Below are 14,950 nucleotides of genomic sequence, written 5' to 3' on the forward strand. Positions count from 1 at the left end.
CGCAATTTTGGACATTGGAATTTTTTGCGCATACGCCATTGACCGTGCGGTTTAATTAACGATATATTTTTATAGTTCGGACATTTCGGACAAGGGGGGTGATTCAAACTTTTATTTGGGAAGGGGTTAAATGACCTTTATGAACTTTTTTTTTTGCAGTGTTATAGCTCCCATAGGGGGCTATAACACTGCACACACTGAACTTTTACCCTGATTTCTGCAAAGCCATAGCTTTGTATGGATCAGCGTTCTAGGGGCTCGATTGCTCAATCCTGTAGCTCAGGCTTGGAGCAATGAAACGCTGATCGGACGCAAGGGAGACAGGTGAGGGGACCTCTGTTCGCGTCCTAGCTGATCGGGACATCGCGCTTTTATCGCGATAGTCTCGATCAGCCCGAATGAGCTTTTACTTTCATTTTGGATGCGGCGATCAACTTTGATCGCCGCGTCTGAAGGGTTAATAGCGTGCAGCACAATGATCTGTGCGGCACACTATTAGCCCAGGGTCCCGGCTATTATTAGCAGCCGGGACCGACCCGGTGTGATGCGTGATCACAGCGTGACCCCGTTTTAAACACTGGGACCGGGAGTACAGGTACGCCCTGCGTCCTTAAGAGGTTAAAGGGGTATTTCAGTAAATGAAAAAAAAAATTCATATCAACTGACTCCAGAAAGTTAACAGTTTTGTAAATTACTTACAAAAAAAAAAATCTTAATACTTCCAGTACTTATCAGCTGCTGAAGTGGAGTTGTTCTTTTCTGTCTGACAACAGTGCTCTCTGCTGATACCTCTGTCTGTCTCAGGAACTGTCCAGGGCAGGAGAGGTTTGCTATGGGGATTTGCGCCTACTCTGGACAGTGTACAAAGTACAGTATTATTATAGGGAATAATATCCCCCCCCCCCCACCTTCCTGCCAAGTAAATTTAGCGGACTGTACTAGATAGCTATAGCAGTATATAATGTATATTTAACTCATCCTGGCCAGTGAATATTCTGCCAGACCCACTCATACATTAATATGGAAGTGAACTGTATGCAGTGTTGCAGCTGTATGCTGCAGTCTATTTGGCTGTATATGCACTGTGTGTGAGAAGAACTAAGCAATTGAGCATGCCTGACTAGAAGAGGAAACTGCCTACGAAACGTAACCCATGGGAACAAGCAAAACACAAGAGAGCATCCAGTCTATATTGGTAGGGCTGCCTCTCAAAATCAATTAATTTCTAATAATTACTTATATTTGCAAATATATTGAATTTCACAATGTATAAGTTTGGCCTATTTATCTTCATGGTAAAACCCCTTTAATGCAAAGGATAAGCAAGTTGGCTGATCAGGTGGAATGGGGAAAAGCTGTGTAATATTACCAATATCTTGCGTATCCTGACTGTTTTGTCTGGCTCTCATCTGTAGCTGGAACTTGTGCTGAGAAGAGCAGAGATGTAGGAGGTATTGGCAGGTCTTACTGCTGTCCGTTTGGAAAACATGTTTGATTCCATCTGATGTGTTTTGCAAACCTATTTTTTTCTTCTACAGCCAAAGAAATAAAAAATAAAATTCAGTATGTTTGGTCAATTGTACAGTAATAGCTTACATATGTGTGTGTTATTACAGTTAGGCTAAGTTTCGACTTGTTTTTTTTTTTGTGGCCCAAAAAAATGGCAGAAAAAAAACGCCACAGCATTTTCCTGTGTTTGGCATTTTTTTCTTGCGTTTTCTGCCTTTAGTGGAAATTGCATTTTTGGCCCCTTTGATGTTTTTTCAAAATTTGTTGGGTACCAAAAAAGTAAATAAATAAAAAAAAAAAGGTTTGCAGTAGTGACGAAATTTTTTTTTTTAACGAAACATATTTTTTATAACGAAATTGTAATAAATTTTTAATAAAGTGTGTGTGTTTCACTTTTTTCTCTCTATTTTTTTAGGTAGTACTACTACTCCCAGCGTGGAACAGACTGTTCAATGATGGGAGTAGTAGTACCTGTACTAATAGACATATCGCCCCGGCACCCGATGTGATCGTCCTATCTATTGCAGAGATGCGGAGCTGCTCTATACAGCTCTCGCATCTCTGCTCTGTTATCCGGCCAGTGATGTGAATAGAACATCACTCATTCATAACTTCCGCCCAGAGTGGGGATTGGCCGGATGGTGGCAGCCAATCACAGCTCTCAGAGGGAAATATGAATGAGTGATGTTCTATTCATATCACTGGCCGGCCGGAGTATAGTGCAGAGATGCGAGCGCTGTAGAGAGCCGCTATGCATATCTGCAATAGATAGGACGATCGCATCGGGTGTCAGGAGTGATACCCGCTGTGATCTGTCCTTAACTGCAGGTACTACTACTCCCAACATGGGGCACCCTCTGTTCCATGCTGGGAGCTGTAGTACCTGCATTAATAGACAGATCGCAGATAATGTAACTTCTGACACCTGTTGCGATCTATCTATTAATGGAGGTACTACAGCTCCCAGCATTGAGCAGAGTGAGCTCCATGTTGGGAGCAGTAGTACCTGCAGTTAACAAACGATCACAGCGAATGTCACTCCTGACACCCGCTGTGATCCTCCTGTATAATGTATAGATTCGGGCAGCCGCTCTTCTATGGTCCCCTGCACTGACGTATATATACATCTGCTTCCAACAGAGAGTTGTGATTGGCTGGAACAATCCGGCCAATCACAGCTCTCTGCGGGAAATATGAATAGGTGTATATATACGGCAGTGCAGGGGACCATAGAAGAGCGGCCGGCTGAATCTATACATTATACAGAAGGATCGCAACGGACTCGGGGTGATCTGTCAATTAGTACAGGTACTACTATTCCCATCATGGAACAGTGTGTTCCATGCTGGGAGTAGTAGTACTACCTAAAAAGTAAAAAAAAAAAAGAAAGTGAAAAACACACACACACACTACATTTTTATTATTGTTGGCTACATTTTTAGGTCCCTGCCCGCACACATAAATTGATCCCTGTTTTAAAAATTAATAAAAATTTCATTATAAAAAAAGATAAATTTCGTTAGATACAATTTTTTCATTACTACTGTATCTTTTATATTATTTTTTTATTATTTTATTATTTTTTTAATGGTACCCTACGAAATTTTATTAAAAAAGGAATCCCAATCACTTTTTTGGATCGCTAAAGTCCAAAAAAGAATAAAAAACACCTGAGAAAACGCCAAAGTTAAAACCCACATGTCGTTTTTCTTGGCGTTTCTTCGCCACGATTTCAGGGGGAAAAAAACGCCATAGGCTCAACATGCTGCGAGTTTGCAAAACCACCAAGGAGCTAAAAAAAAAAGTGAAAAAACGCCAAAAGTATTTAAAAAAAAATGAAAAAACACCATGGGGGCCGCTTATGAGGTTTTTTTGGGGGGGTAAACGCACAAAAAAATAAATAAAAATAAAACAAGTAGAAACTTAGCCTAAGTGTGTGATTTCAACATGCCCAAGATTCTGTCTTCTATGTTAAAAGAAATGCTCCTTCATTGCGGTCCGTTGTTTATGGCATATTCTTGATAAAATATTAAATAAAACACAAAAAGCTAGAAAAAAAAGCAATCAGCAGTTTATGGAATAAGGATTCGATAGATAAATAATTAAACAACAACAACAACAAATACATTTGATAACATTTGAATCAATGTTGAGTAGAATTAGAATCAAACACTCCATAGAAAAGTGGCTAAAAAGAAAATAAAGAGGGAATGTCTTTAGGACACGATATAGAATAAGTCTGCATTTTTGTTAATGTCTAATGCTTACATTTTATACTCTTGAAAGGGATGAAACATATATGTTAACTGATGCTAAAACACAGATTTCATATAACAGAATGCATTTCCCACTGACTTAATAAATATACAGTGGGCCCTCAACATACGATGGTAATCCATTCCAAACGGACCATCGTTTGTTGAAACCATCATATGTTGAGGGATCCGTGCAATGCAAAGTATAGGACAGTAGTCTACAACCTGCGGCCCTCCAGATGTTGCAAAACTACAACACCCAGCATGGCCGGACAGCCGTTGGCTGTCCGGGCATGCTGGGTGTTGTAGTTTTGCAACATCTGGAGGTCCGCAGGTTGTAGACCACTGTTAGAGAAAATTGTACTCACCTGTCCCCGCCGCTCCAGACAGTCACCGCTCGTCACCGCTGCCCGGGATGTCGCCCTCCATCGCTATCGCCGCGTCCCCGAGGTGTCCCCGACGCTCCGGCAAGGCCTCTGCTTCCCCGGCAACCGTGCTCTCCGTCGCCGCCATCACGTCACTACGCACACCGCTCCTATTGGATGACGGGACGGCGTGCGCAGCGACGTGATGACGACGATGGAGATCGCCGACGGTGCAGAGGATCCCGAAGAGGACGCGCCGGAGCCCCGAGGACAAGTGAGTGACCATCACCAGAGCTCACGGGGCACCATAAACGGCTATCCGGTGGCAGCTGAAGCAGTCTGTGCTGCCGGATAGCCGTTTATGCGATGGCCCAGACATAAAAAAGCATCATATGTTGATGCTGCCTTCAACATGCCTCTGAGAGGCCATCGCATGTTGAAATGATCGTATGTCGGGGCCATCGTAGGTTGAGGGGTCACTGTATATATTTTTTTTTAAAGAATGCTTTGCATTATATACTGTAGCAAGCTTTGCAAAACGAAATTTTAGTGAAATAGCAGAATTTCCGCTGTGTGAAAGCTACAAGCTATTGTATCTTAGTGCAAAAGTAATAGGCTTAAAAACAGTTTCCACACCTAACAGGCAAAAAAGGGACCTTTTAGTCATTAAATACCTGATGATCATTTATAGAAAAAGTATAATGGAGTATACACTGTATACAAAGCTGTCTGGCACAGTGATCTTTGTTTTGTAGAGATCATGCATATTTACTTCTGGCACAGGTGACTTCACACTTACAGTAAAAGAAATCTTCTTTGTTTCTCTCCATGGGAATCGCAGGACTGAAGTCCTAGTGCCATTGTGGACCTCAAAGATGAGCACACCCTTAGGACACACCCCAAGAAGGATGCCAGTCTGGGATTTTTTCTCAGGAAACACTCTATGAAAATGAACCCCATACTCCTGGAGTCTCTGGCATACCTAAGAAAGCAAAGCAAAGCTGTTAATATTATACAACATTAGGAGGTTGAAACAGAGGCCATCCTATAAGAGAGAATCAATGATTTATTCATTTAGCGCCAAAGTACTCAGCAGTGTGTACAGGGATTTGCATTACCTACATCAGCTCCCGTCTTCACACTGGCTCACAACCTACAGTCATGGGTGTAAATGTTGGCACCCCTGAATTTTTCTAGAAAATGAAGTATTTCTCATAGAAAAGGATTGCAGCAACACATGTTTTGCCATACACATGTTTATTCCCTTTGTGTGTATTGGAACTAAACCAAAAAAGGAGGGGAAAAAAGAAAATTGGACATAATGTAACACCAAAGTAAAAAAATTGGCTGGACAAAATTATTGGCACCCTTTCAAAATTGTTTCAAGCATGTGATGCTCCTTTAAACTCACCTGGGGCAATAAACAGGTGTGGGCAATATAAAAATCACACCTGAAAGAAGATAAAAAGGAGAGAAGTTCACTTTCCATTGTGTGTCTGTGTGTGCCACACTAATAGACAACAGAAAGAGGACAAGTCCATCTCCAGAGATCTAGATTTGCCTTTGTCCACAGTGCGCAAAATTATCAAGAAGTTTGCATGGCACTGTAGATAATCTCCCTGGGCGTGGACAGAAGAGAAAAATTGATGTAAGGTGCCAACGCAGGATAGTCAGGATGGTGGATAAGCAGCCCCAAACAAGTTCCAAAGATATTCAAGCTGTCCTGCAGGCTCAGGGAGCATCAGTGTCAGTCGACATTTAAATGAAATGAAACACTATGGCAGGAGACCCAGGAGGAACCCACTGCTGACACAGACATAGAAAAGCAAGAATACATTTTGCCAAAATGAACTTGAGGGTGCATTCACACCACGTTTTTTCAATACAGTTCCCGTATACGTTTTCTATGTGAAAACCGTATGGAACCGTATTGGAAAACGTATGCATTGACTCTCCATTGAAAACTGCATGACAAAAGATGCATCAGGTTGTGTCCGTTTTGCATCCTGTAAGGTTTTGTCAGCTTTTTTTCCTGTACCCAAAACCGTAGCCTACCACAGTTTTAGGTCCGGTTGAAAAACTGCATTCAACCGTATACGTTTTTTTTTAAAAAAAAGGGAGTCAATGGGAACCGTACAGAACTGTATGTGCACACAGTTCCATCCGGTTTTCACTATACGGTTTTTGACTTTGCAGTTTTTTTTCTTGGAATTTCAATCAAACAAGTAAAACTTTATTCAAAATGGAGTGAAAAGTTAAAAACGTATGCAACGGATGCAACTGGATGTAATTTTTCAAACTGTATACGGTTTTTAACTGTATACGGGTTAAAATTTGTATACACGTTTTGATACAGTTTAGTCAGGTTTTGAGGAATCCGTTTTTCCTCAAAAACCTGATACGGGAACTGTATTGCAAAAACATGGTGTGAATGCAGCCTGAGTAAGGGTGCATGCACACCACGTTTTTGTTATACAGTTCCCGTATACGGTTTCAAGTTAAAAACCGTATGGAACTGTATAGAAAACTGTATGCATTGACTTAACATTGTAAACTAGATGTCAAACGCATCATCCGGATTAGTCCGTTTTGCATCCCATACGGTTTTGTCCAGTTTTTTACCTGTACCCAAAACGGTAGTCTACCACGTTTCTTGGTCCGGCTGAAAAACTGTATTAAACCGTATATGTTTTTTTAAAACATGGGAGTCAATGGGAACCGTACAGAACTGTATGTGCGTACGGTTCCATCAGGTTTTCACCATACTGTTTTTGACATTGCACAGTATTTTTTCTTGGAATTTCAATGAAACAAGTGAAACTTTATTCAAAATGGAGTGAAAAGTTAAAAACATCTACGTTTTTTTCTTAAAAAACGCATGCAACCGGACATAATTTTTCAAACTGTATACGGTTTTCAACCGTATATGGGTTAAAATTTGTATACACTTTTTGATACAGTTTAGTCAGGTTTTGAGGAATCCATTTTTCATCAAAAACCTGATACGGGAACTGTATTGCAAAAACGTGGTGTGAATGCACCCTAAGCCAAAATCCTTCTGGGAAAATTTCTTGTGGACAGATGAGACCAAGATAGAGTTTTTTGGTAAAGCACATCATTCTACTGTTTACCGAAAACATAATGAAAAGAACACAGTACCTACAGTGAAATATGGTGGTGATTTAATGATGTTTTGGGGTTGTTTTGCTGCCTCTGGCACTGGGTGCCTTGAATGTGTACAAGGCATCATGAAATCTGGGGATTACCATTGGATTTTGGGTCGCACTGTACAGCTCAGTGTCAGAAAGCTGGGTTTGCGTCCGAGATCTTGGGTCTTCCAGCAGGACAATGACCCCAAACATACGTCAAAAAGCACCCAGAAATGGATGGCAACAAAGCGCTGGAGAGTTCTGAAGTAGCAGCAATGAGTCCAGATCTAAATCCCATTGAACACCTGTGGAGAGATCTTAAAATTGCTGTTGGGAAAAGGCGCCCTTCCAATAAGAGAGATCTGGAGCAGTTTGCAAAGGAAGAGTGGTCCAACATTCCGGCTGAGAGGTGTAAGAAGCTTATTGATGGTTATAGGAAGTGACTGATTTCAGTTATTTTTTTCCAAAGGGTGTGCAACCAAATATTAAGTTAAGGGTGCCAATAATTTTGTCCAGCCCATTTTTGTAGTTTGGCGTGACATTATGTCCAATTTGCTTTTTTTCATTCCCTTTTTTGATTTAGTTCCAATACACACAAAGGGAATAAACATGTGCATAGTAAAACATGTGTTACTGCAATCCTTTTCTGTGAGAAATGCTTCATTTCCTTGAAATATTTCAGGGGTGCCAACATTTTGTGCCATGCCTGTAAATACCACATTAACATAATAGTTTTGTATGTTTTTGGAATATGGAAAGAAACCAGAGGACCCAGTAGAAACTTATGCACACACTGTGAGCAAATACAAACCCTATATAGGTGTTACGCTTGGCCAGATTTAAAGGGGTACTCTGGCAGAAACCTTTTTTTTATTTATTTAAATCAACTGGTGCCAGGAAGTTAAACAGATTTGTAAATTACTTCTATAAAACAAATCTTAATCATTCCTGTACTTATTAGCTGCTGAATACTACATGCTGACACCATGACCACAGTGCTCTCTGCTGTCCATTTTAGGCACTGTCTAGAGCAGCATATGTTTGCAATGGGAATTTTCTCCTATTCTGCACAGTTCTTAACCCCTTAAGGATGGACCCATTTTTTACTTTAATGACCAGGCTCTTTTTTATTTTTATTTAACATGTGTCTCTTTAAATGGTAGTAACTTTAGAACGCTTTTTCTGAGCGGAACGATTCTGTTATAGTTTTTCCGTGACATATTGTACGGAAAGTATAAGTGGTGCATTTTTGTTGACAAATCAGCATTTTTTGTGAAAAACTACTAAATATTGTAAAGTTTTTTTTTATAGTGTACACTGTGCGGTAAAAGTGATTATTCTGTGGGTCATTACAATTATGGCAATACCCATTTTATACAGCTTTCTATGTTCTTTTTCCTTTTCTGAGCAAAATTCTTTTTCTGTCATTCATTTTCCAACAGCCGTAACTTTTTTTATTTTTCGTCTGCCGCCATTGAGTCAGGGCGCTCCCCCTGTCAGCACCATAGATGGGTGATCAGGATTGATCACGGCATCTATGGGGTTAATGCTGCGGCGGGACCAGCCCAGCCCCGGCAGCTGCGGCGGGACCGGCGCGGCCCCGGCAGCTGCGGCGGGACTCCGGCAGCGATTGACTGCCTGCGGCAGTGCAGGAGATCACTAGGATGTATGTATACGTCCCAGTGAGCAAACGTGTCGTGACGTGACTTATGCATACGTCCCATAGCGGGAAGGGGTTAAAATGGACAGAGGTGTCAGCAGAGAGCACTGTGCTCGTGATGTCAGCAGAGAGCTCTGTGTTCCAAAAAGAAAATAACTTCCTCTTTAGTGTTCAGCAGTTAATAAGTACAGGAAGGATTAAGATTCTTTGACAGAAGTAATTTACAAATCTGTTTATTTATTTTTAAATCAACTGGTGCCAGAAAGTTAAAGTTTTCCACCGGAGTACCCCTTTAATCTAGTATCCCAGTGTTGCAAGGCAACAATGCTAACCACTGAGGCAACAAGTTCTGCCTGGATTTGTATAATTAAAGGGGTTCTCCGGTGCTTAAACATCTTATCCCCTATCAAAAGGATAGGGGATAAGATGCCTGATCGCGGGAGTCCCGCCGCAGGGGACCCCCGGGATCATGCACGCGGCACCCCGTTTGTAATCAGTCCCCGGAGCGTGTTCGCTCCGGGACTGATTACCGGCGACTACAGGGCGGGCGGCGTGTGATGTCAACGCCTGCCCCGGCTTGTGACGTCATGCTCCGCCCCACAATGCAAGCCTTCGGGAGGGGGAGTGATAGCATTGGAGATAAGATGTTTAAGCATTGGAGAACCCCTTTAAAGTGTACTAGTCACTTTGTCATGACCTAGCAACATGCTCCACAGACTTATATTGAGATTGTCCCTCAATCATGCTACACAGAGCCAGGAAAGAACGTGCTAAGCGCAGGCTTCTTCTTGCTTATTCTCCTGATCGGTGGACATCTGAACATTCCAACCTCCACTGATTAAAACTTATGACATGTCCTGGCAACATGTCAAAAGTTTTTCCAAGTGACAGTGCCCATTTAACTCTTCAGAGTTAAATCTGTGAAGGGGAGAACATTATCTGTGATGGGGGAGAACATTATCTGTGATGGGGAGAGAACATTATGTGTGATGGGGAAAGAACATTATCAGTGATGGGGGGGGACATTATCTGTGATGGGGGGGACATTATCTGTGATGGGGGGGACATTATCTGTGATGGGGGGGACATTATCTGTGATGGGGAGAGAACATTATGTGTGATGGGGAGAGAACATTATCTGTGATGGGGAGAGAACATTATCTGTGATGGGGAGAGAACATTATCTGTGATGGGGAGAGAACATTATCTGTGATGGGGAGAACATTATCTGTGATGGGGGGGGAGAACATTATCTGTGATGGGGGAGAACATTATCTGTGATGGGGGAGAACATTATCTGTGATGGGGGGAGAACATTATCTGTGATGGGGGGAGAACATTATCTGTGACGGGGGGAGAACATTATCTGTGATGGGGGGGAACATTATCTCTGATGGGGGGGAACATTAGCTGTTATGGTGGAAGAACATTAGCTGTGATGGTGGAGAACATTATCTGTGATGGGGGAGAACCTTATCTGTGATGGGGGGGAATATTAATATGAATCAGATAGATAAATGTCAATTATGGCCGATCTGAGAGGACAGAAACATCAACTACTGTAATACCAACAAGATGGAGCTCAGCCACAACCGAACTAAACCTTTTTTCCTGCAGCACCTCAAAAGACAGAAATGCATATTGCTCTTCTTTAAAAAATTACATTTTTAGTATTTGAAATATATTCCAGGATTTGCTTGTCTTAAGAAAAGAGAAGAAACAGAAGGTGCCCCATGTGTAGTATCTCGAGATGGCAAGGTTGGGGGAAGGGAACCAACAGCCGCTTACCAGAGAGGGTTGTGTGAGCTCCCACACAACAATGGGTAGTGCGTGGAAATAAACGTCTGCAGCCTTCCTGGAATAGATGTATGGAGAAGGGTGACAGGAAAAATTAGGAAACCTTTGGCGCTGGACATATGGAGGAAGCCGAACCACAAGGATAAAACCAGATACTGTTTATTGTGCAAACCTTTGCACAATAAACAGTATCTGGTTTTATCCTCGTGGTTCGGCTTCCTCCATACGTCCAGCGCCAAAGGTTTCCTAATTTTTCCTGTCACCCTTCTCCATATTGCTTGTCTTAAGGTAAGACAGGAGAACTTGCAAAGATCCTCAGATGTATTTCATGATGGTCTAAATGTTATATAGTTTGAAACATATTATTTTTCATTATAAAAGAACATTATACTCCATTTCATTTTTTTCATGTAATTAAAAAAAACAAGAAAACAAAAAATCTACTTGGGGGGGAATTTTTCCCCAATTTGTTCTTTCTTTTCCCAGGTGTTCCCATCTCTACTTATGTGTATGACTACAGACCACAGTCAGAGATATACCATAATAATACATTTTGAAAGACGGATAACTTTCCAGGCACTGCTATTGCCATAGATGCATTGTTTTTGCTATGGAATATATGCCGATTTTCATGTCAAAAAGAGCGAGGGGTCACTAGAGAAAACCCTGGTCCCACTGACTTCAATTGGAGCTGCGGAAAAGAGTGAAAAAGAAGTGGCGTGTTCCTTCTTTCTACATGGTTTAGCGCTGAAGCTTCCATTGAGAATTAAGGGAGCTTCATGGTTGGCCTCCCTGGCACTGCTTGTGGCTAAGAGAGGGTCAAGGAACAAGCCTTGACAATAAATAAAGGGAATTTGGAATTTTATCAAATTTTAATATTTGGAATGTTATCATGAATATACAGTATATTTCAGTGCAAAAAGTCTTTTAAAGTTTAGAATAGAGATGAGCGAAGTTACAGTACTTCGATTCTGCACGAACATTGCAGCTCGGCAGTTGCTGACTTTATCCTGCATAAATTAGTTTTCAGGTGGATACAGTCCTAGGAGAGAGTCTCCAGCCCACCGGAGCAGCTGAAAGCTGAACTAATTTATGCAGGCTAAAGTCAGCAACTGCCGAGCAGAGAGGTTTGTGCAGAATCAAAGTACTGTAACTTCGCTCCTCTCTAGTTTAGAATGTAAGGAAAATACTCAATCATAGCTTTGGTATCTAGGTCAACAAGAATCGGGTTGCTCTAAGGTTTTTTATGACAAAAAAAAAAATGAAAATAAAGAGATGTAATTACTTTTAGGAATTCAATTTCTGTTTCCTTTGCTGAGGCTCCGGCATAAGTACTGTGCAGCCTGGGCAGCTCTTCCTTCAGGTAAGAAAGATCAAGTCTCTCAATCACTCGAGCAGGAAGGTAATGTTCCATCCGAAAATAGGTTAAGCCATGAACCTGAAATTACAATAGGAACAATTTCAGGACAAAACCATGGACTGTAATAGTATAAGTAAAAATATTTTTTATATCTCTCTTTACAAAAATATAGGGGGAAAGTTATCAAAATCTGTGAAGAGAAAAAGTTGAACAGTAGCCCATAGCAACCAATCAGATCGCTTCTTTTATTTTTCAGAGGCCTTTTTAAGAATGGAAGAAGCAATCGGATTGATTCCTATTGGTCATCTTTTCCTATGCACAGGTTTTGATAAATGTCCCCCATAGTTAAAGGGCAATTCTAATCAGTTACTGAAAGTCTTTTTGTATAAGTGTACAAAGATCAATGTCAGTCACTGGTGAGGACTGCCAACAGGGCCCAAAGCTCAGATCACGAATGATCAGGAACAAATATGTGACAAGTTATACTAGAATAAAACTATATATAAATCTGATCAGCTCCTCCTGACCCCATAATATGCTGACCACAGACTGGACAGTATTTCCAATGTGATGGTTTCCCTTTAAATATGATGAGAGCACTTTATACATGACATCTTTAGTCCATCTATTTAACAGACATTTTGTAACCGTAATTTATTAGTATTGCTACATCAATCGCAAAATCACAATCTCTAACGTGAGTGGCATCCATTATAAAATGGTAAGCAGAAATTAGACTTAAATATGTTTAAAGTACCGTAATCATACAGTGGCGAATCTGTTGTCATTTCTTTAAAAATGATATTGTATTTGTCATTTAGTTTGTTTATAGACTAGTATTGGTAGTATTATATTTTTCCATTTTGGCCACAAAAACATTCCATTTCTAGTAGCTGCTTAACATTACAACAGCAAGTCCATACGATAGAGTAAAAGCTATGAGAATAGTATTATCTCTATATATATATATATATATATATATTTATATATATATAATATATATATATATATATATATATATATATATATATATATATACACATATACACACACACACACACACACACACAATTGTAGGGTATCATCGCATGCATCACATCCGCATCGTATTTCAAGCTGCGGGTGTGTAAATGCCAGTCACTAAAGCGAGCTCCCTACTGCGGCTCGTAGCAGATCTGCAGCGGAAAATCTTCAGCTACCCGCAGACACACAGGGCTACCGGGCCACAGCAGGAAGCTCGCTCTAGTGACTGGTGTCGATGCATCCACAGTGTCAAATATGCTGCAGATGGGCTACTTGTGACTGTCATCTGTAAACTGCTACTTAGGGTTGCAGATACTGTTTGATAACTGAATGGCTATAAAAGCAAAGTCTCTCTTTTAGCCCTCACTTCTCAGCCCCTTCTTGACTGATTTACAGAGTCCTGTATGCCAGCCAAGGAGGGGCTGGGTGGGGAAGGTGAGCCAGGCTATGCCATCTGAGCAGGTCGGCCACTCCTCCATTACACTTGGCTGAGAAATAAAAAGGAGGAGGAGATTTTATGATGTTAGCAACAACCTTCAGCTCCAGGAATTGTTCAGCTAGCTTTTATACCTCAACATCTATCCTACTATGTTTGCAGCTTTTTGCAACAAATACAGCTAACAGTTTCCTTTTAATTGGAAGTCAGAATAAAAACACATTAAGTTGCAAGATCTTACATCTGGATGGTAGTCTCCATATTCCGCTTGAAGAGCCAAGGATGCCAGAAGCAAAGCAGTCTCATCATCACAATGTAGACGCTCCTCTAAAATGTCCTTTCTTTGTTGCAAATAGTACTGGTGACGAGTGAAGCTATGTCTAGACAGACAAAAAAAACAGTCAGTCAAGATCATTTCCAAAAATAAAAAATGATATATATAATGTTAATATTGCATATATTGTATCTTTTAGACTATCAGACCAACCTGTCTAAAGGAGGCACCCAGATTTTAGATAACAGAAAATAGGAGAAAATAATTCATACTTCCCTGGTGGTCTAAGGTCGTGTCCCTACACTATCTTACACCACCAGGGACTTATGAATTATAGAGGGGGGTTCTTAGCATTATCTAGTCCATGGTAGTGCCTCCTTTCTTGACAGACATAAGGTAGAAGTGTGTGTGTGTGTGTGGGGGGGGGGGGGGGGGGTTACAATTATATCATTATAATTTTGCAACCTGTCTGGTGACACAGGTTATATCTAGCTGCTGAGCCAAAGTGGGCAGGTGCTTAAGTGGCAATCTGGAAATGGTAGTGGCAATGAGAGGGTACGCTTCTCATTTATCTGTATAAGGTGACAAAGGGTGGGTGACAGCCTCCTTTGAGGTAGTTGAGAACATTTAGTGTGTCAGCTATATTTCAAGAAGATAGCTTGATGTGCCTAAAGAGATGTAAGCATAAGACATATTTTCCTGCGCACTCCATGCAAACACATACATATATACTCATGTATACATTCTCGCATAAGTAAAGGACTGCACAGTAACGAGTAATGCTCATACACTCACTATACATGCATACAGGTCTACACATTTGTAACACATTCACACTTGCTACTAACACACTTGCTACTCACTACAATACACAAAGTTGCTGTTTTGCTGTAAATACATGTATGCACACAACCTACAGTTACATAAATACATTCAACTATATGTAAACACTATACTACTTACAGACATTTTGCATATATAGTTACATAACAGCCAAATAAAGGCAAAGAGTAATATGAAATAGAGCGGTAGGGAACACTAGCTAGGCAGAGGCTAGACAAACAATTTTTTCCTTTTAACAAGGCCTAAGCAGTATACAGGAAACTTTTTTCTGCCCTTTCC

At 40.9% G+C, this 14,950-nt stretch overlaps 1 protein-coding gene across 6 annotated transcripts in view; it reads right to left on the reverse strand.

Moving 5' to 3' along the window:
- Positions 1-14,950, reverse strand: part of PTPN13 (protein tyrosine phosphatase non-receptor type 13) — a 216,891-nt gene that overhangs the window by 59,692 nt on the left and 142,249 nt on the right. For all 6 annotated transcript variants that reach the window (XM_056568746.1, XM_056568744.1, XM_056568745.1 and 3 more), the window contains 4 exons: positions 13,796-13,934; positions 12,021-12,173; positions 4,929-5,111; positions 1,370-1,532 (listed from right to left, as the gene is read on the reverse strand). In XM_056568746.1, coding sequence (XP_056424721.1) covers positions 1,370-1,532; positions 4,929-5,111; positions 12,021-12,173; positions 13,796-13,934 — 638 coding nt within the window. The remainder of the gene's footprint in view (positions 1-1,369; positions 1,533-4,928; positions 5,112-12,020; positions 12,174-13,795; positions 13,935-14,950) is intronic.

The sequence above is a fragment of the Hyla sarda genome, chromosome 1 (assembly GCF_029499605.1).
Source record: "Hyla sarda isolate aHylSar1 chromosome 1, aHylSar1.hap1, whole genome shotgun sequence".
Classification (NCBI taxonomy): domain Eukaryota; kingdom Metazoa; phylum Chordata; class Amphibia; order Anura; family Hylidae; genus Hyla; species Hyla sarda.